This window comes from Athene cunicularia (assembly GCF_003259725.1).
Source record: "Athene cunicularia isolate RWA chromosome 5 unlocalized genomic scaffold, athCun1 chr5_part1, whole genome shotgun sequence".
In the NCBI taxonomy this organism is placed as follows: Eukaryota; Metazoa; Chordata; class Aves; order Strigiformes; family Strigidae; genus Athene; species Athene cunicularia.
The window spans coordinates 5,794,698-5,815,749 of record NW_020799101.1 but is presented as its reverse complement, the minus strand read 5'-3'; the positions used below and the strand labels follow the sequence as shown (position 1 = coordinate 5,815,749).

General features: G+C 37.7%; 1 protein-coding gene across 10 annotated transcripts in view; it reads right to left on the bottom strand.

Annotated features, from left to right (window-relative positions):
* Window positions 1-21,052, bottom strand: part of KIAA0586 (KIAA0586 ortholog) — a 72,511-nt gene that overhangs the window by 13,559 nt on the left and 37,900 nt on the right. For 4 of the 10 annotated variants that reach the window (XM_026849943.1, XM_026849947.1, XM_026849946.1 and 1 more), the window contains exons 27-30: window positions 20,807-20,941; window positions 19,016-19,196; window positions 15,893-16,032; window positions 11,112-11,199 (exon numbers count right to left, since the gene is read on the bottom strand). In XM_026849943.1, the coding sequence (XP_026705744.1) occupies window positions 11,112-11,199; window positions 15,893-16,032; window positions 19,016-19,196; window positions 20,807-20,941 (544 nt within the window). Of the gene's footprint in view, window positions 1-5,411; window positions 5,531-6,972; window positions 7,017-11,111; window positions 11,200-15,892; window positions 16,033-19,015; window positions 19,197-19,791; window positions 19,853-20,806; window positions 20,942-21,052 lie in introns of those variants that run through there. The other 6 variants (XM_026849944.1, XM_026849948.1, XR_003398527.1 and 3 more) reach the window with 5 other exon arrangements.

Here is a 21,052-nt window from a genome sequence, read left to right as displayed (position 1 = left end):
GAAGATTTTGCCTGCAGTGCTGCTGTTACTTATTTTTCACATCATACGCATGGAGGTCAGAACATGGTTTTTACATACAGCTGAAACTTTGGCTTGAGTCTCTTCATTAGGCCATTTCTAGAAGATTATGAATCTTAGGAACAGATCGGCCTTTATCACGCCTTAACCTCAGAGACACTGGCTGTCATAGCCTTGCATTTAAAAGCAGATGAGAGAGGAGCAAAAACCCCTTTAAATCCCAGGTCTGCCTGTACAGGCAAACCCCAGTCGCTCTTGTAAAAATGGTTTTGGACATCATTCGTCAGAGAACGCCTCCACAAAGGACGGCATGTAAAAGCCAGCTGGAGCAGGGGGAGGCACGACTGCCTGGCCTCCCTCAAAGTGAGGACTCCACCAGTAAGCTGCTCCCCCCCTTCTTTTCTCTCTTCCTTTTTTTTTTTTTTTTTTAAATCAGGAAGGAAGCTTCATCTTCAGAAACAAGCATTCCCCGTGTAATCTCCCTGCTTGCCTCTCTCTAGGAGCGGGTCCAATTACTGAAATAAACTACATGCACTTTTAAGAAGTTAATCGTGTATTTACACTGTAACTCAAACTAGTAAATATTTCCCATTTATAATTTAGATTTACATAACAGGGCACAATGGCAGCTGTTAAGTAAATAAAACAATTTTCCCAAGATCTGTAATTATGGTTTTAGGATTATAAAAACAAACTAAAAAAATCCCAGAAATTAAGCAACTGCCAGCAAATTCTATGCTTTTTACTTCTACTGAAGATACAATGGCCTGACAAGGACAGAAAGTGCAGCTGTTATACTGTCTTTAAACAAACATTGCTCTGCCCAAGTCTTGCAATATGTACAGTGCATAAAACAAGGCCACTATATGCAACCCTGAGATTATTACTTTACTTAACAACCTGAGTTAGGACAGAGGTCTGCAGGTCAACCCATTTTAAGTCCAACCTGCTTTGACTACACAGTTTTGAGCTAAAACATAAATGTAATTCTACCAGACCCAGAAAACATGAGATACACATTTTCATTGTTCGCCTATGGTTGACGATTTATTAATTTGTATTAAAACTACATGCCTATCTGACATTAAAAAAGAAAGAGTTAATGAAAATCAGAGTTGTGCCATACACAAAAAGTGACCTCCCTGCGGCCAAAGCATTGGGAAAAAAGTGCATTTTACAGAATTGCTACATATTTTGTGTCACACGCACCAACTTTCACTCAGGTTGTTCAGAACTGTGCTTAAAAACAGTTCTTCCTTCTTTAAAAGCAACACATAAGTTTTAGATTTGAGAAGAGTGACAACACAGATACAAAGGTTCTAAACATAAATTAAGTTTTTAGAGGTGTAGGGTTTTTTTTCCTGAATGACAGTATTCATGATAAAAACCAGAACACAGCAGTCCAAGACAAAATTTAACCTATCTCCATAATTTACTACTGTTTCTTGCAAATGCAGTCACCAAAAGCACATTTGCAACTGGTATTTCAGAGATGAGGCTTTGTTGTATTTTACTTTAAAAATTTGTTTCATGGAAGATGAAAAGTGCTTTAACCAAGTTTTACATTTGAACGTTATTCAATTCTATTACAAAATGCAGTCCCATATCCCTCAGCAGTGAGCAACAAGTTATGCATGACAACTTTAATCTTCACTCACCAGTTCTTACTCTATTTTAAAAAAGAAAGCTACTTCAGCAGACTGCATTTCTCAAAGTCAGGATGCTATCAGAGTAGCATTACTGTTCTTTATATAGCATTCTTCATTTGGAAGGCATCCTAGATAACATTTACTCCATGCTGTTCCCTTATTTGAAAGGTTCCTGAGCTCCTAGTCTTTAGAAATTAATCACATGAGTACTTGAAACACATATTTATATTTAATTATAGGCAGTCTTTGTATCACTGTATTGAAAAGGTGGTGCTGGAAAAACCTGGCCTCTCTTAGTGCATGAAGTAGAAGGTCTGTTTAATCCTAAAGTGTCTAGAAAAATAAGCAAATAAAGCACCTAGTAATGACACTGTTCATGAGCGTGAAAACTGCCTGTAAATCAAGCTCCTTCACAATATAATAAGCAGTAAAATTAAAAAAAATAACATTACAATTTGACTGTGGACACCAATCATCTAAATAGCCATCTCTATTGGCCAGTTAGATTTTATTAATAACTTTACAGCTATGCCTTGCCTCTGCTAGCAGTGCAAAAATTTACGAAGCATTAAAAAAGAAAAAGAAAAAAATGTGATGGCTGAGAAAGACATCTTTTGTAAATCCCCCATATCCTTTATAAAAGAGGTTTGGGGGCAGACAGTCTGAATCTGTGCATTATTCATCACTCACATTAAGCTACCTCCACTTGACACACAGACTCTTCTCCTAGCAATTTCTCTTCTAGCCAGCCATTCCCCGTACAAACAGCTGGCTCCTTCCAGTTTTTATGTAGTGCTTTAAAAAGCTGAATCGAGAGCTCTTTAAGAACAGGTAAAGCTGAGGGGACTCCAGCTGCCTTTGCCCAAGGATCACCAAAACCAACACAGCAGGGAAAGCAGAAGCTGTTCCTTCTGTTGCATTACTCTCAGACATGCACAAGCCACTGAATTATAAAGGGTAACATCTGCTTTCCCTGCCAACCAGAAAAATAAAACAAACTTGGCACATACTGAAGACAGAAAGCCTACATTTCTCCTACCGTAGTGCTATATATATATTTCTCCAAGTAGAAATATGTGTCTGTAATACTCCTTGTCTTCACCTGTTACCATGCAGTATCCATGCACTGTGTTGCCAGCACCCAAAGGCATCAAGACTTCCCGGTCTGATACTGATGCCTTGTATAAAAAAGAGGCCTACTTAAATGACTGCTAATCCAAGTAAAGATGATCATCCTAAAAATGATCATCCTGTAGCGCATCTGCCAGCTGAACTAACACAGAGTCAGCAGCGGGTCTACCTGGGATGGCTGGAATGGTTCCTGACTTCAGCTTGGCGGGCATTGATGTACCAGGCTGAAAACAATAGTGACTGTGAGGAAACACACCTTGTTCAGGAAACTGTCTTTGCAGGCTGTATGGCAGAGGCTGTAGCATACTGCTAGAGGTAGTAACTCCAACCAAATGCTCTGCTGAATAAGAAAAAGACAATGCTATTTCTTACAAAACATCTTCTTGTAGTGATATACTGTGACACACCGCTTGGAACAACTAGGAATCTCAATTGAAATTAATTTGCCATCACTGCTAACAAATAGGCATGTGAATTAAAGTAGTACAAAACTGTAAAAATCGAATACCTCTTTATAACATTATGACAGAGGTGATGTATAAAGGGACTTCAGACTCAATTATATGTATATAAATGAGTAGCAGGTTCAGGAGAGACTATTCTGATCATTTTCTATGACCTACCGCAACAACAGGCCACGGCACAACTAAGCATGCTTACTTTCTAGATGCACATCAGTCCTTTCTTATTAAACCATGGGCTCAGAGCTGTGGAACCACTAATTTGTGAGAAACTTCTCCCTCCAGAGAAGAGCTAACTGGAAACAGCCCTGGGGCTGATGTAAGCATTAAGTACATGGCGAGTCTCTGTCCTTAGGTGGCTTACCCAAGCCTATTAATTTTTTGTGTGTGTCCCCCATTTATATAAGCAATGTTTGCATGAAAGGGGAAAGCAGGTCAGCCTAGCCAGCCTGCTACCATCTGCTTTTATTCAGAGTTACTCAAGATCAGTGCCAGTGGGATCAGTGCCCATTAAGGGGGTTTATTGTGTGTGTTTATTTTTTGCTCTTTACAATGAAGGCAATAGCAATTACTGTAAGTTTGTAAAAGTGCATACAAATCATAATACACAATACAAAGCTGTTTCAGTCAGATCCTGGCGTGTTTACGAATCCTACACAGGCTGTGAGAAAGACTGCTTTGGCACAACACTTTGGATAGACTGGTGAGGAGTGTGTTAGTGTCCAGGAGATCTGAAACTGTGTTTAATACTTGCTATCAAGACCATGCTTGCAATGCACAGCGACTCCAGCTGATTGACCACCCCTAGAAAATCTCACACAAAAGAAAAAGAGTCACATTCTAGCTTGGCCCCCAAAAGGGCTGACAATAGGTGGATTTATACAACTGGAAATGGAAACTGGTGAAAGATCAAAGGTAGACTGGCAAAGTGAAAATTGCAATTTAGGACTCTCAGCTAGTACATTACAACCCCTAAGAGTGAATATGCAGCAGTAAGAAGTCCTCTCCTCTTCATGAAAATTCTGCCTAGAGTACGCCTAGCCACTAGAGACACAAGCTACAAAAAAACCTCAAACCAAGCCAAAAACCCCCCAAACCAATCACAATCAAAAAACCCTCCCTAAACCAGCAAAAGGGAAATAAAGGGAAAATACGGAGAAATCCACATTGCAGGGATGAGGCAGTGGTACTGCATGCAGCTTAGCAAGAACTGCCTGGCAGTCTGGACTGCTCTGGTTCCAGCAGGTAGTTGCAGGTGTTTGAAAAGCAAATGCAATTATGTATTAAATATTTTTTTAAGAGATTATAATAAGTTTGGAAGTAAAGTCCTTTACATTATTAAGATATGATCAGGGGGCTGGAGCACTTCCCTTATGAGGACAGGCTGAGTGTTGAGGTTGCTCAGCCTGTCTGGGAGACCTTATAGCAGCCTTCCAGTACTTAAAGGGGGCTACAGAAAAGCTGGGGAGGGACTCTTTAATCAGTGGTGTTGGGATAGGATGAGGGGTAATGGCTTTAAACTGACAGAGGGTAGATTTAGATTAGATGTAAGGAAGAAATTCTTTACTGTGAGGGTGGTGAGGCCCTGGCACAGGTTGCCCAGAGAGGTTGTGCCTGTCCCCTCCCTGGCAGTGTTCAAGGCCAGGTTGGACGGGGCTTTGAGCAGCCTGGTCTAGCAGAAGGTGTCCCTGACCATGGCAGGGGGTTGGACTAGATGATCTTTAAGGTCGCTTCCAACCCAAACCGTTCTATGATGCTATATATTTAAGAACAGTAGATCCTCAGAACCCTCTGGCGTCTGTGTGATGTGATACAGACAGCTGATGCTCAGCAGGCACCCATACTGGGTACCACATGGTATTTTGATGCAAAACGGACATACTAATTCCAGAATGTACACCGGATGCTTTATGCAGCAGTACCACAGGTTTGCAGTTTACCCGTATGAAAAAAGGACTGGTCCCTCATTTTCACATTACAACTCTCATGTGTGAGTGAAATACTAGGCTTACTTTTGTCATTGCCCTGAACTTTAGTTTATGATACATGAAATGCACTTTGAGGGATGCCACAGGTCACCAGATTAGATCACTTACAATCCTTTAAAATCTAGGTTTGAAGTGGGAATCAGAGGAGATTTCTGGATATTTACCTTGAGCCCCAGTAAATCTCAAATAAGACAAGTAAAAAATCCATGTATTTGACAGTCTCTGTAGGAAGTAATCCTTTAAGTAGTGATCATGTCAGTTTGAGTAAGTTTTCTTTCCCTTTCTGCACAAAAAAACCTGCAGAACAACTGGTGCTGGAATTTCACTGAAAATCCCTGCTGCTGTGTACAGACCAGAGGAGGGACTTGGTATAGGAATTCACCCTGAACTTCAGCAAAATAAGTGTACTTTAAAACACAAATTATCTAACCAAAGGAAAGAAAGAAGCAACTGTGAACTGCTCTCACCTGCTCAAGCAATAGGGCTACAGATGCCAGCCTCACCTCCTAGACTTACAAATTCTGCCCAGGAACATTAAGCCCACACTGAACTATTTCTTGCTTTATTGTTTTTACTGTATGAGAAGTGCAAAATACATTCCTTCCAAAGATTACCCATACATACCATCCAGCACAGTGCAGAAGTTGATTATCATGCGGAATGTACAAGGGAAGCTTGAAGATATACAAAGCTGTAGAGATTTCATGATGGGTGTAAAGCATCATCTCTATAGGCACCATGGGAAGACTAAAAGGGGAATTTTTCTGCCTTTGCACATACCTCCCACAGCAAAAGCCTCAGCACAAGGTCAGAGAAATGTCTTGACAGTACTACAGCAGTGAGAGAGAGCTGTATCCCTCTGTACTGTTTAAGGAAGTATGCAGTAAGAGGAGAACTAACTCTCAACCTCTTACGAGAAAATTGCCAAGTAAACAAAATCCTAATGCATGTAGATGCATGAGAAAAGGGCCAGGAGATATGTGGTGTGGAACTGGACTCCAGGAAAATGACTTCTACCCAAGCATGCCAGTCAGTAGGAAGTCCTCAGACTACAAGGCAATAGGAGCCTGCTTGGTACAGTTTTCTTTAGATATAAACTGGAGGTTTTTTGTTTTTCATTTCTCCATCCGATTACTTGGATTTCAATTAATTTTGATGCCTCAAAAATTCAAATTATATTCTAGGAATCTAAAATACATACCAGGGAAATTTGTGCTAGTAGTTCCTGTTGTTCGTGCCTTTGGCACAAGTAAGTGAGGGGAAGAAATGACAGGTCTAGGAGACCAGAGGATCATTTCCCAGAAAGAGAACTTTTGCGAATGGGTGCAAGGAAATGCACAGTCCCATGAAACCCCCAGCAGTTCCTGGTTTCCCAAGACCCTAACTTGAAGCAGCAGCACACACCCACAGCAGAAGGACATCATTGTCTACAGTAACAATTCTAAAGAAGACTTTGCCTTAAGCTATGAAATATCAAACTTCTGTTTTAATATTTTGTCTGAAAAATAACTGAAGTAACTCAGAGGGAGAAGAAGCAACCATTTATGTAAATGGCACTTCTTAACAGATAAGTAATATTTACGAAAGCCAAGAAATTGAAAAACTCCTCTTCCAAATGTACTGTTAACACAGCTAAATATTGACTTACAGTAATTCAAACTAGAAACTTTCAAGTGTGTCTAAGGAGGATTTTATGTGGGGATATTATGCAAAATGCATACTTACTGCTCTGATGCATGTTTTCTAATGCATGGGCTATCATGTAACTGCCGTGGACATATGCAGAAGTAGCAAACAAAAACTCTTTGAGAACTGGTGTTCTAACCCACTTGAAGCACCTAAAAGCTAATGATTACTTATAAAAAAGACAGAGTTTCTGTGGGAAACGCAGCTTTGCATTTCCTGACTTGCCCAAATGTAAAATATATTAACTGAATTATGTCAGTGAGCCACCTAATAGCACGGGGAGGTAACTGTATAGGAAAACCAGAGTCAAAATAGACCAGAAGTCAGAGTTCTAAAGAAGCACTGAAAACCTTACATAAACCTCTAACAGGACATACACTTGAAAAATGCCATAATTATAGCTCAGTGATTTCATTACTTCAATTTCTAAAATCTTCTCTCAGAAACTAGTCAAATTCAAGGAGCAACACAGGCTACACAAACTATTTCTACCTCTCAGGTCGTGGTGGTGCTCTCTACAGTGTGAAAAGAATAGTTCTGTTTTGCTTCACTAGCTGCTAATTTCAGGGTGGTATGGACAGTCTTTAGCAAAAGCCTTTAGTGAAATTCAGGCCAAAATAAGAAACAGCAGGATATTAAGGAGAAAGTAAACTTCCAGTAGAATAGTTGTTAAGAGTTTGACCAAAACAGTTCCAGTTCCAAGAAAAAAAATAAAGACCTTTAGCCTTATCCTAATCTTCTTCCTTCCTTGAAGCATCTGTTAGAGATTTGCCTCATGCCACAACAGTTTTAAGAAAAAATAACGCCAAACCTAACTCAGACCAATTTTTGGCTGAAGAAGAATATGTATATAGCCACATTTTCAGTATTACAGTTTTCAATATAGCGTAATGTCAACGTTAACACAGAAGCAGCCCATTTTCAATACCAAACGGGGACTCTGGAAGCTTTATTTTTTATAGAGATTGTTTTAAGGGCTTCTTGTCCTCTTATTCATTTGTTGCACAGATCATCTCCTCCCACAAGCAATTGTGAAATCTCTCTGTGGCAACAAAGCCAATTGCTTAGTGTTCCAATATTACTTTCCCATGTAGTTATGGCTGCCTGAATATAATTCACTAGCTGGAGATAAAAAGGAATTGCTATCATGAAGTTGTGCTCTCTAGGTCACATTTTGAGAGTCTGCGCCACAGAAAAATAATTAAGTGAAGATACATCTATCTCTTGGTTCTGACCTGCTCATATTAAAATTTAAAAGTGCTCTGCAGTCAAGCATTGCCACCTGTTCTTTCATTTTAATTTAAAAATTCTGAATCATGTTAATGTAACCCTGAAAAACGCTTGTATTCTGGAAATATGTGCAGTCACCAACCACAACAATTATTATCATATTAAATTTATGAAGATAGATGAAAAAATGGTACAAAGATTAAAGGGTATTATAAAGCCAAAAATATATATGCATGTATATTATATAGTACAAATGTATGTTTTCAAACCACTGTCTCCACTATGTCTAGAGAAGGCACACATTTCAATTAATAATATGTTCAGGCTTTATTTTCAGTTGTAACTTTCAGGAGACATTACCCTTTCAGGCATGATATTGTAACAGTCCTACTGAACTTCAACTTTCATTAGAAGACATCAATCAACTTTCTTTCAGTAAAAACACATGTTCACTGTAGACCACAAAAATTTTTTGAAACAACAAAAGAAAGCTCTATCTTATGTATATTTATGACCATAGACAAGATGAATCAAATCTTGTCATGTATTTATCAATTAAATAAAAAAGGCTTTTTTTTACATCCAGCTCTAAGTCCAAAACAATTCCCCGTTTCTCCCAACACCACGAATTCATAACTCATTTTCTTTAAACTCTGAAAAAAATACCTAAATGGTCCTGCCTCTGAAATGCTTCTCCATTTTCAGGCAAGTACTCATTGTCCCTTGCTATCTCAGTAAAGGCAACCGTTTGACATTAAGTTTTTATAAACAGGGTGCTTTGAACTTAAAATAACAGATGTGCTTAATTTTAAAATGTTGAATTTACTTAAACCCATATATAATTATCATGTTGCAAGTTTTCATTTTTCTTTCAAATGACTCTTATTATTTTTTTACCCTCAACTTTTTGCCTGATTAAGTTCACTGTGATGAAGCTTATAGAGGCAAGACCTTCTGGTTAAAACTGACAGACAGTTGTTTCCATTTGCAAATCCTCTAGATTTTTATTGGCTCATTAAAGATGTATACTTTGAGTAAGATTTAAATTATCCTGGTATATAAATCATCTATTTTTTTGTTCCTCTCACAGAAAATTGACTACTGCCATCTCGTGGTCAAACATTTTCATCTGTCACCCAGACGTAGTTGAACTGTGCCCAAATACCTTGTATTACAGTATATATTTTTTTTTTTTTAAGATAAATATTCCAGATAACAACAGATTCGATAAAAAAAACATTTTACTCAATTTCCATCCTTCACTAGCACCCTACTTAATGGTACAGGCTGGATGTTCTGTCTTATTAACACTTTGAGACAAAGTTGAGGTGTAAAAGCATGAAGTACAGTATTAGGAAGACTTTGCCTCCCCTTTTCTTCTCTCTGATGCTTAATAGCAAGTATTGGGAAAAAGAAGAAAAGGAAGATTCTTATAACCACTATTAAGGGAAACTGCTTTTCAAGTTGGGAACAGGTCAGTCACGTAAAGCAGACCTGCCACATAATTTCCTCTTTGGCGATTTAGAAGTCATCCTGAACTTACTGGAAATTCACTTTCCTTAGGCAATTTGGGTTTTCTGAACACCAGAGGAAAAACAGAGTTCTTCCTAAGAGAAAAACTCATTTCAATATTTTCCACTACTACAAAGTTTTTCAATAACATTAAACTTTTTAAATTTTCCACTAATATTAAAGAGTTAACCCCCGTTTTTTAAATAGATTAAGTCCTTATTTACATGCTTTAAAAACACACGGAGATAACTGTCCCTACAACAAAACACACACATGCACTAAGGTGTGCCACTGCAGTTCTGTGAGCTTTTCCACTAATTGCCCACAAAAGCTACATAATGTTTTACATTATTCATAACTTTATTCGTACGTAAACCATGGTTTTGAAATTAGGCTCCAAGTCCCACAACCAATAACATTGCCCTAGGTCTTTTCTTACCACTTATAAATATTTGAAGCAAAATAATTCCATCAGAATTATAATTCGATTAGATGTTTTAAAAAAAATTAAATGGAAGAAGTTCAAAGAATTATTTTAAAAGGGCTTGAAGAAAGAATTTGTCTATACTAGGGTGGAGCAATTATAATTGCATATATTGTAGACATGCAGGTTTTTAGCTTCCTATTCTTAGCACATAAGATTAAAACTGCTACATCTCTCACTCTTCCCACCTCCACAAACTTTCTGTTAAAACCTTTCCACCACTATCTGCTAAAACAATTAATTATGGCAGTAATATGCACAGTTTATGTTATTCCAACACTGACCTGAACTACAATAAACAAAAAATATTCTCTCATGCAACATCCTTAACACTTTTAACAAACACTGTTAAGTATTCTCCAAAAATAGCATGGTTATGCATAGATAATACACAGCAGGCTTTACCAAAAAAAAAAAATCATCACTATCTGATACACAGTAGCTTGACGCCCATCTCAAACCAGGCCATTTTAACATTGAAAATCTTTCTTTTTCCCCGCATTTGCATGATCTTAACTCTGAATTATCTTTCAGTTATCCTCTAGTAACCCTGCATTTTCTCACGCGTATGAACCAGTGCCATCTATCACAATATTATGAATATTTTGTTCACTGAACAGCATTCTATAAAGCAATTAAGATTCAGCTGACTACATAATATGGACGTTGTAATGCTCTACGCAAATAAAAATTTAAATAAATACTTAATTGTAAGGATTCTGATGACTTACATACAGATACATTTCCAATCCTTTCAGTGCATCCCAACAATATCATAACTATGTACACAGATTTATACATATTATATAAATGTTTGAAAATTTGGGGAATTTGGTAGCAATGAAAACCAAATTTTTTAAAAAATCAGAACTTTATTATACACCAGTATACAACATTTAAAAGTGATGTGCTTAACTGAAAGAACTATGTTTGCTTATTGATGTTGATTTACCTTCTTGTTGCACCTCTTCAGACTTCCTTCTCACATAAATAACTCGGGGTCTCACAGTCTCAACCTGTGCAGCTCCTTGGCTTTCCTCCTATGTATCATATATTAAAAGCATATTACAAATTTGACTTTTGATGTAAAAGCACAGTAAAATTATGTGAAGCTTCAATAAACACCCAAAGAGGTTTTTAAAGATTCATTAAAGGCTATGCACTTGTTCTTCTTCCTTTCGACTTCAAAAGAATTTGGATCTGAATTAGCCTATTGCAGTGCTATTTCCTCTCAGTGAACATCCTGGGAGCAGTAGCTATGGCAAAGTGCCATTTAGACCTGAAGACACAAGAGACCCTCAATTTCTACTCAAAGGATGTGGCGGACAGAACATACAATTTCTCTGGCTTTCTTCAACACCCAGGATTTCTCCCTAGGTATTATACTCCTGAGTAAAAAGAGAAAGTTGAAAGGGAAAAGAAAAATAAAAATTTCAGCACACAGGTTGGAAAATGCATGCCAAGTATAAAATTCATTTCCTTGGCCATGTTTTTGAAACCATTTTCCGCTCTTCCTGAAATGCTCTTCAGGACCTAGGTCTGCAACAATGCCTACAGGAAAACAGTTTCTTAGAAGCAACACACACTCTGCATGTTAAAAAGGGAGACAGCATATTTGTCATCTTATGAGTTAATTGGAACAGTAATTATGGCCCAAGGACATTCCACTACATGTAGACAGGAAATATGAGAAGTGCAAAACAGAGTCATGGAGTCCTAGAAGACTTAAGCACTCTCTACAATAGTCAAATTTTATTTCATCAGTTATTCTGTTGATTCCATAGATGAATATAATTTTTTTTAATGAAGATTCTTACAGAAGGCAGAACGTGAGAAAGATCATAGATGTTTGCATATCACACAGAATTTGGAGCCTATGGACAGGATTGCTGTATGACTTCTGGGAAAAATTATATGCCCTGAGAAGCAATGGCACCGTTAATCTCTTGAACACCTGATGACAAAGTACCAATGGCATTTTGCAGAGGCCACAAGTGAAACAAAGAGCCAAAAATATAGATGAAAAGAAGAAAATTTTTATGTCTGGCAAACAATAAGCATGGTGCCAACTACATAATCAGGGCTTCCAATTTTTTCAGCTAACAACTGCCTCCTGCAATATAGGAAGTCTAAACAGTAATGATATTGCTTCTCATGTACTTAACAAACAAACCAGTGTTGCAAAAATCAGGAGGCAAAAATAGCTAAATTTCAGTCACTGTCTTTTCCCCAGTGGCTGCAAAGCATAAACAAAGCATAGAGAGGGCTACACTGGTAGATAGCAGGTTATCTCTAACAAGCACCAACACAACCTCACCAGCACACTGACAAGCGTAAGCTGACAAAAGCGAATATACATGCATCTGAGATCAAGCTGGCATCTCCACAAGGCACTATGTGCATGGATAGACCAGTTAGCATTGGCACAAACTTGGGCACCTCTACACAACACAGTGCTGACCAACTCTGTTCATCACTTAAAGCTGACAAGATAATAAAGACTTGAGGTGATTTTCTGAATGCAGGAAGGTCTCATATGGAAATGAGATCAAAGGCCACCAGTGTTACAGAACATTAAATGTAAGCAGCATAACAGTATACTCATGAGTCTATTTGAAGTATTTTTTCGTTTTGTTTTGGATTTTTAATATGACAAACCAAAAACCAATTTAAACTGAACTGAGGTGGAAACAGAAGTCGAGAGATAACACAGATTCGTAACCTACAATTATGCATTCCTGAGGATTAAAAAAAGTCTTTTGAAATACTAAAAATGAAAGCTAATGAGAATACCAAAGTGACAATCCCAGTTAAAAAATGTTGATTGTATAAAAACACTCCTAAGAATATTATGGAAATATTTTGCAACTAACTGATTTTCTAAGATTTTAACAATGCATTTGGGACTTCAAATGATTTAGATTTACCATATTTGAAATGTTTAGCTACACAAATATGACTTCAATGTTCATGTCCCTGTCATGATCAAAATGATTTATCTAGTATAGGAAGTGCCCAGGTTCCTCCTAGTCATTCTCTTGGTTCTTAGACCACAAATAACAGTCAATTCCTGTATTGTTGCACAAGAATGGACAGAAGGGGTCAAACTGAAGATGCACGTATTCTGGCATTCTGTCTAACAGTGGCTAAAAGCATATATAAATTTCAAAAAAAACCCAATGCCAGAAATGGAGGAGCAGCCAAGGAATTTGGGTAGATAAGGAAATTCCTGTATGACTTAAGCCATTTGTTTTGGAGTGAGTGACCACACAGACTTCATTCTTCATGACTAAAAGGCATTTGCTCCTGCCCTACATGAAAAAACAATGCTCTTTCTGTTGGTCAAAATCTGATCTACACACTGGTGCCAAGCAGCAAACATGTGGTACGCATATGGCACCTCCACATCACTGCCCACAACCTCCCTGAAATGAGGATCCTGTTCAGACAGATAAAAAACCAAAACAAAACTAAAAAACCTCAAGCTTTGCCATAACAAACCCTAACGTCCAGGAGGACTGTTCAGTTACATCAGAACCAAAGCTCTACCAAACCCAAGACCCAGTTGGACACCATCTGAAATACCGTGTATTTTCTCAGGTCTTTCAGCAAACACCACGAAAAGCCTAGCTTTGCCCCTAAATAGATTCATCTTCTTGCTTGGCAGGTAACTGATAGTCGTTTCATTTCATTTCAATGAAGGCAAACACTCTCTAGAGATGAAAAACAAGACGTGAAACAACTGATGTGAGTCAGTGACTAACTTGGGAGGAAACCTTTCCAGAACTTTAAAGTTCTTAAAATCACCTGAAACATTGTATAGAATAAATCATTCTGGAAGCCTGAGTATATCTCGCTTTCTTAGCTGATATTATGGTACCAGAAAATCTGTTTCCTACAGGCAGGTGACAAAGCAGATCCAGATGTAGATCTGAACGCAGATGCCATCCCTAACTGAAACTAGGGGAAAGATTCATCGTTGTTATATGGTAGACAGATGCTGTCAAAAAAACCTTTCAAATCATCTGGCAAAGGGATTCCTCCCCCCCAAGAGGATGTACAGATCTAGTAGAGAATCTTTTGGAGCATGGCTTTGCCCCATCCAGGATAGATGTTTACTGTAGTTATCACTTACAGGATGGTCACGTCATAGCAAAGCTAAAAAGCTAGCCTGTGAGAAACAGTGATTTAGAGTCTTACATCAGGAACACCCAAATACAGGAAGAGATATATATATATATTTTTTTTTTTTAGAAAAAACCCAAAACAAACAAAACCATATAAACAAAGTTTCAGGGTTTAGTTGGTTGGTTTGGAGGGAGGGTGAGTTTTCCATGCCAGCAGGCAAAGAAACCCACGTTAAGGATTCAGATGCAAGAAAAAGTTTATAAAGATAAGATAATATATAACTATCTGTGTATTAAAGATACAATAATATATAACTATCTGTATATTTTCTATGAAAGATATTATGTCTGATCACCTTACATTTCTTGCATAGATAAGACCATGTACATGGCTAATCTTACTCATGGTACATTACCCTTTGCCTGTACCTAGGCAAACAAAAATCAGTCCTAACCCCATCAGCTAATTCTCCAGAGCATGAGATGCAGGTATCACTGTGTTCTTTACCACAGTTAACAGTGCTAAAAGATGGCAACATGTTTTACCCTCTCTGTCCCTTTTACTTCTGGCTAGTGAAACTGTAACAAGGATATGAGCTTCACCCTAACAGACACAGCAGTTTAACAGAATTCAGTCTTGCCTGTGAAGAATCATTCCAAGAAACAATATGTTCTGGAGATCTCAAAGTGAAGGAGCTGTAACACTTAAAACCCTCTTTGAAGATGCAATACAGCACTTCACATGACATATTTAAAACTGCTCAGACACCAATGGCACGATACACATCAAGGCTCAAAACCATAAAACCAAAGACAGGTCAGTATAAGATACTTCAGGTTATTTGTAATATAGAGCATCAGGGAAGGACAGAATGTATCCATGAACACAGCAATCATGGTAAGTATATTATTACTTTCAAACACGCTGTGAAGCTTAACATACTAAAGAGCAGTCTGACACCTCACTTTTAGCTTTTGCTACTTGCTGTTTGAATTTATCTTTAGTTAGCAAGAAACCATCATCTCTAGGTAACAGCACATACTAATAAAGCAGCAACAGATTAACTCTGTAGGTTTCAAGCAGAGATCAATAGAATCTTCCTCCACCTCCAAGTTTTCTGAGGTACATCACTGTTGCTGCCATTCTAATCCTGTCCCTACTAGGGCAACTGAAGCTCCTGAAATGCTGAATCAGTGAGTTACAATTCATGAGGCCAAACCTCTATTGTTGCTTCCTCTCTATATATCCAACACATTGTTCTTCTGTATTTAAAACGTGGTGCCCCTAAAACACTGGAATGTCCCATCTGAACTGAATATGTATAGTATTAGATCCTGTGAGGCCAGTGAAGCTGTGAGGAAGTGAGAAAAGGTAAAAGTGAAGGTCTGAGCCTAACAGAAAGCGTATCGTAAGAATGTCATCACAGTAAACGCAATCATTTTTATTACACACATGTACTTTTAACTTTAGTTTCTCAGCTGAATGTGTCACTTTAAACACAGTGGTTCTGTGATGTCAGTCACCACAGTGGAAGAGGAAAATTTATTTTCCTAGGTTTCAGTTTGCACTTTCTGACTAGTTACAGAAAAGATCCTTTGAGTTTACCTGGGACAGATCCTCTGAGAGAGACATGACTCTGTAGTTTGGTTGGGCTGCTTGCAGAACAGGATTTGAAACTGGTTGCAATTCCAGTTCAGCCATAAGCATTGGACCACGACTTGTATCTGCATCTCCAAGAATTTCTGCTGAGAGAGAAAAATAAAGAGAATAAAATTTCCTCATGAGCTGGAGAAATAACCTCCTGGTCAACTCATGTGGCAGGATGTGGAGTCTTTCAAGATTCAACAATGGGACATGCGACATTAAAGAGAATTATTTCATCCTTAGATGGCTCATTGTATATCCCTTAAATTGTTCTTGTGGGGAAAAAAGAAATAAGAAATACTTGTCTGTGGAAATTGAAAAAAATAAATCAGCTTTATCATCTGTAGATTTGTAACGTGGCAAGCATTTATGATAGCTTCAAAGCTGTATAGTTCATCATAGCATTATATGCTTAATGAGCTTTATCACACATATTGGAAAGAGATTGGAAAAGCTTCTTCATGAAAATGTTTCACTATTGTATGAATGAAAAGAAACCTGTATATAGTCTTTTTAAAGGGATAATTTGCTATATAATCCAGCATTTATCACGCTTTTGCAGCCTGCAAGCATGTAAAGCATCTTTATGAAAAATGTACTGACATGAACTAACTTTAGCCTTCTGCTATCATACAGAGCCAAAGAATGAATTTTAAGCCTAATTAACTATAATCATTGCTTAATTAACTGTAATTATTGTTCTCTTTAAGACATGTGCCACATTTCATTTGCATGTTGGTTTTTATAGACTTTAAGCGCTGAAAGCAAGGATTTATAAATGAAAGACTGATCATCAAGATGCTGTTATATACCTGCGTGAGGAACACCTGCTCCATCATATAAACAGACATCATGTTTCCGTGATACAAATAAAAACTGGTCACACAAACCCCAGAATCCTTACAGATATATCTGCGAGTGACTCATTCTGACAGAGAAACTGAGTACCCACTGCAAGGTTATATGTATAGAGATATACACTCTGAAATACGTGGACTTTCACACCTGCTGGTGTAACAATTATGTAATTTTACCCCTAACAATAATTATCAAATAAAATGATGGACCTCATCGTAACTGTTGTGGCTATCAGGAAATAATAGCTCCTAGTCCTGACTTGCAATAGACTGGAGGACATGCAATCTCACGTACCAGTGGACAGATAAAAAAAGATTTTTGGAAGAAAAGTGGAAACAATCACAGATCATTCCTTCCACCCTCCACCTCAAGAACAGATTGTTTCCTATTCAGTGTTGACTTCACTAGCAAAAGGACCTGGAAACAAGGTTTTCTATTGCTCCCTGGTATGAAAACACTTGTCTTGAAAGGAGATCCTAGCTTTTCTACAATGTTATTTCCTTAGCAACATCAATGAATACTGAGTTGTGTGTTCAGAGGTGGGGAGGGAGGGAAGCCAAGTTCAAAGTCATCAGAATGCAACAGAACTGCCTGGGATTAATACAGATTATGTAAAAGCACAGGGCATTCCCCTATTGTAGTTACTCCACGGCACTTGCCTCCTCTCAAAAAAATGCTACAACAGAAAAAATACTACAAGATTTAGAAAGATGAGCATAAAAAATTACAAGAGAAATACATTGCTTTTAGATTATCATTACATGCAGGAATTGGTTTTGAAAAGCGCTATTTACAGGACAGATGAACTGAATAAATTTAAGAAATAGATACAGAGGAGATACAAAATTGTTATGTCAGATACAGCTATGGACAGCCAGGGTAAGAAGGAAATAACCCTAGTAGACAGATTCTCCCATTAATGTAACTCTTTATATGATCTCAAGCACTGTTAGAGACTTAGTGCAGATTGATCCAGACCACCCATTTATTCCTACATCACAGTTCTTAATGCTGACTGTCCCTTAACAATACACTGTTAAACAAGTGACTTGGAGAAATGTCTTATGCTAGGGACCCTAATGTCATTGACCTCCAAACAACATTCAACAAACTACTTTCAAGTAAAAGTTTGATAAGATATAACGTACCAGAACATATTCTCAAGGCTCACAGTGATGTAGCTGGTCCAAAACATTAGGTAACAGCCAGCTTAAAAAGCTTACTCTCTGTAACCAGCTCAAAACTAAGCAAATACTTTTATTTCTCTGAGATTATTTTTGCCACATGTTGAAAACATTTAATTTCAGTCCACTTCCTACTGGTCAAGGCTTGATAATATGACATATGATTCTCTTGTCAAATTTATAAATGCAAATTAAAAGGACAGAAAACCAGCTGTTTGACTGCTTTAGTTTACAAAACTATTGATGAATCACTGCAGCCACATTTGTGTGGTAACAGTTTAATAATTATTTGTTTAATCATATTTAAAACCACAGTCAACAAAACAAAGAGTTTCTACACGCTTGCAGCAGTTTAACTAAGCAAGTATAGAATTACTTTTTCATGTAACAGTAGAGAAAAACTGGGATGAAAAATAAGGGAGAAGAAGGATGGACCATTAGTTACAGCACTTAAACTGAAAAGAAATAAATTAATTTTCCTGTTTTACTCAGCACCTTATTCCTGCACTACTTTGTAAAAGCCTCAGCTACCCATCTGGGAGAAAAACATTTCCATATTGTTACAGGCATATAGGAAGCTAAAAATACATTACCAGTTATGACACACTGCAGTATCACTTTGATGGGAGAGATTAAAAACCAATAAGGAGGAGTGCTGTGTAAGGGGACAGAGAGAAGTAGCTTGAACTGCTGGTGTTAATACCCATCCTATGGAAACCAACTTCAGAATGGCCGAACTGAGCATTTGAGAACTGAATTTGAATAAAATGATAAAATACCTACTTTACCAGTCAAGTTTGGTATAGGCAAGTGGATACTTGCATGATTTTTGTTCAAATTGTAGAATAGTGCAGACAAAGGAGAGTGAAGACAAGGCTTTAGTTAAATCCAGTTCTCAGAAAAGAAATGCTACTAATTTCATTGCAGCAATTGCCTGTAGATTTTTTGGTTTGGATTTTGAACATATTCTCTGAAATTATTTCAGATACTGTTACAGAAAATCCTCAGAGTCCACATAAATATCACAGAGAAGAAATAGTACCTCCAATTTGGGCAAGCTGCCCTGGCGATGGAGAACGGAAAGCCCGGTGTGGCCTGTTCTCGGAAGGCCGAGCAGTTGGATGGTCCATATAGACTGAATGTCCCATCAGGATTCTCTCTGCTGCTCTGGTCAGCCTCGGCCTCTGACCTTCACTGAGCTCCCCAACGCTATCATCAGAATCCTACATAGAACAGCCACATCAGAACAGCAGGTGTAAAAAAACCCAATGTATTTCTTCCAAAACCAGACATTGTTATCTAAGTACATTAACCCTTAAGTCATACATAAACCTAAGTCTGTACTATTAGCACTGAATAAAGAACACTGAAAATGAGTAGGCATCATCTAACTGGGTCTGAAATTAAGATCTACATTTATCAGTACTGGACAGAAAAGCATCATTTACAGCCAAACAACATTACTTATTTTCTTAGTGGTATCCCAACAAGATCAGGACCTAAGTTATATTTTTAGCACATGAATTCTTTAATGTTACACATATAGCCACTGTTGACTGCCTGACCTTGTCACATTATATGCATCTAAAAGCTATTGATTCTATTTTATAGAATCAATATAGGTTTGGATGGCACTTAAAATAGGGATGGTTCCTGGATTCTGACTTTCAAAGCTGCAGAGAATAAACAGTTTGCTTCTACGCCGGAAAACAGGTTGAATAAACTTACACACATGTGCACAGTGTCATTCTAAGGCAATATAAGTAACATTTGGGAGAATATTCTTTCTCTTATAAATGAGGAGGTATGCTTGCACACCTTGCCAGAACCTGGCAGCTGTTTATTAGTGTCTGGTACGGACAGACTGAGTGGTCCGTGACTATGGGAAAGGGAAAAAGCAAATTAGAGATGCATCTGTAATTGGCGGTGCTGATGAGAAAATGTCACTACAATTACAGTCAGACTCAAAGCTGACACTGTAGAAAGCTTTTCACTAAGTCCATCCACCAGAGCTCATTAAGCAAAATAAAGACAGACAAAAGAACAGTTAAGGAGGTGAGTGCAGTTAGTAATTATCTAGACTAAACTGACCAAGACAGAAGGAAGAAACTGCATATGCACCAATAAAATCACAAAAAGCAAGATCTTCTGTAAATAAAGGTTTCATGAACCATACTGCAGTTTTCAAAGTTTACCTTCTTTAAACATTTCTCCAGCTATGTCAGTTAGAATAGACACTTGAGTTCAAACTATTTTCCACACAGAAAATACTCAGATGTGTGACAAAAAATTACTTCTGTCCTTTGTGATGCAGATAGTTAAATTTTTCTGTTAGTCTCTTTTTTCTTGCCAACTGAGTATTTTGAGGTTTTGTTCCAAGATCAGTATCAACAGCATGTGCAAAAGCACATGTAAACATTTGCTGAGTTATCCTCTGTACCTCCTGAAAACACTCATATGGCTGTTAAGTGCAGTGAACTTGCACTGTTAAAAATACCAACTATACTGCCAAAGTGACATAAAACTTGCCTGGTATTCAAAATGACAGGACCAATCTAGTACACTGGAACAGTCACATACACACCTTGAAAACTAGGTACATGTGATACTATGCATAGCTAACTTGTTTATAACACTTAACCTTTGGTGTTTTTAAAAATTTTTACACAAGAACATAGCCAATAGAAGCAGGATCACTTCCAGCAGGGAATGGAGTTATGAACCTGTTCTATAGCCAACAGGAAGGATAAGCTTGAAGTATTTTACATACTTACAAAACTACTATTTTAGCACTAAAACTACTGTACTGGAAGGAAAAGGACTCTTAAGTTACCTCCAAATGGTACATTCCTTCTTGTGCAGCAACAGGTGCTTGATTTAATTTGGCTAAAAGAGTCAGGACAGGATCCCTGGGATAGCCTTTGTCCAGTCTTCTCACCACCTGCCCTTCACTGGGAGGGTCATAATCCTAAAATAAAGAAACAAAATCCACATAATACATGATTCAAAACTGCGTTTTGTAGGAACTTGAATCATTCTTACTTTGGTTCACAATTATGCTTTTTTTCTCTTAAGCTGT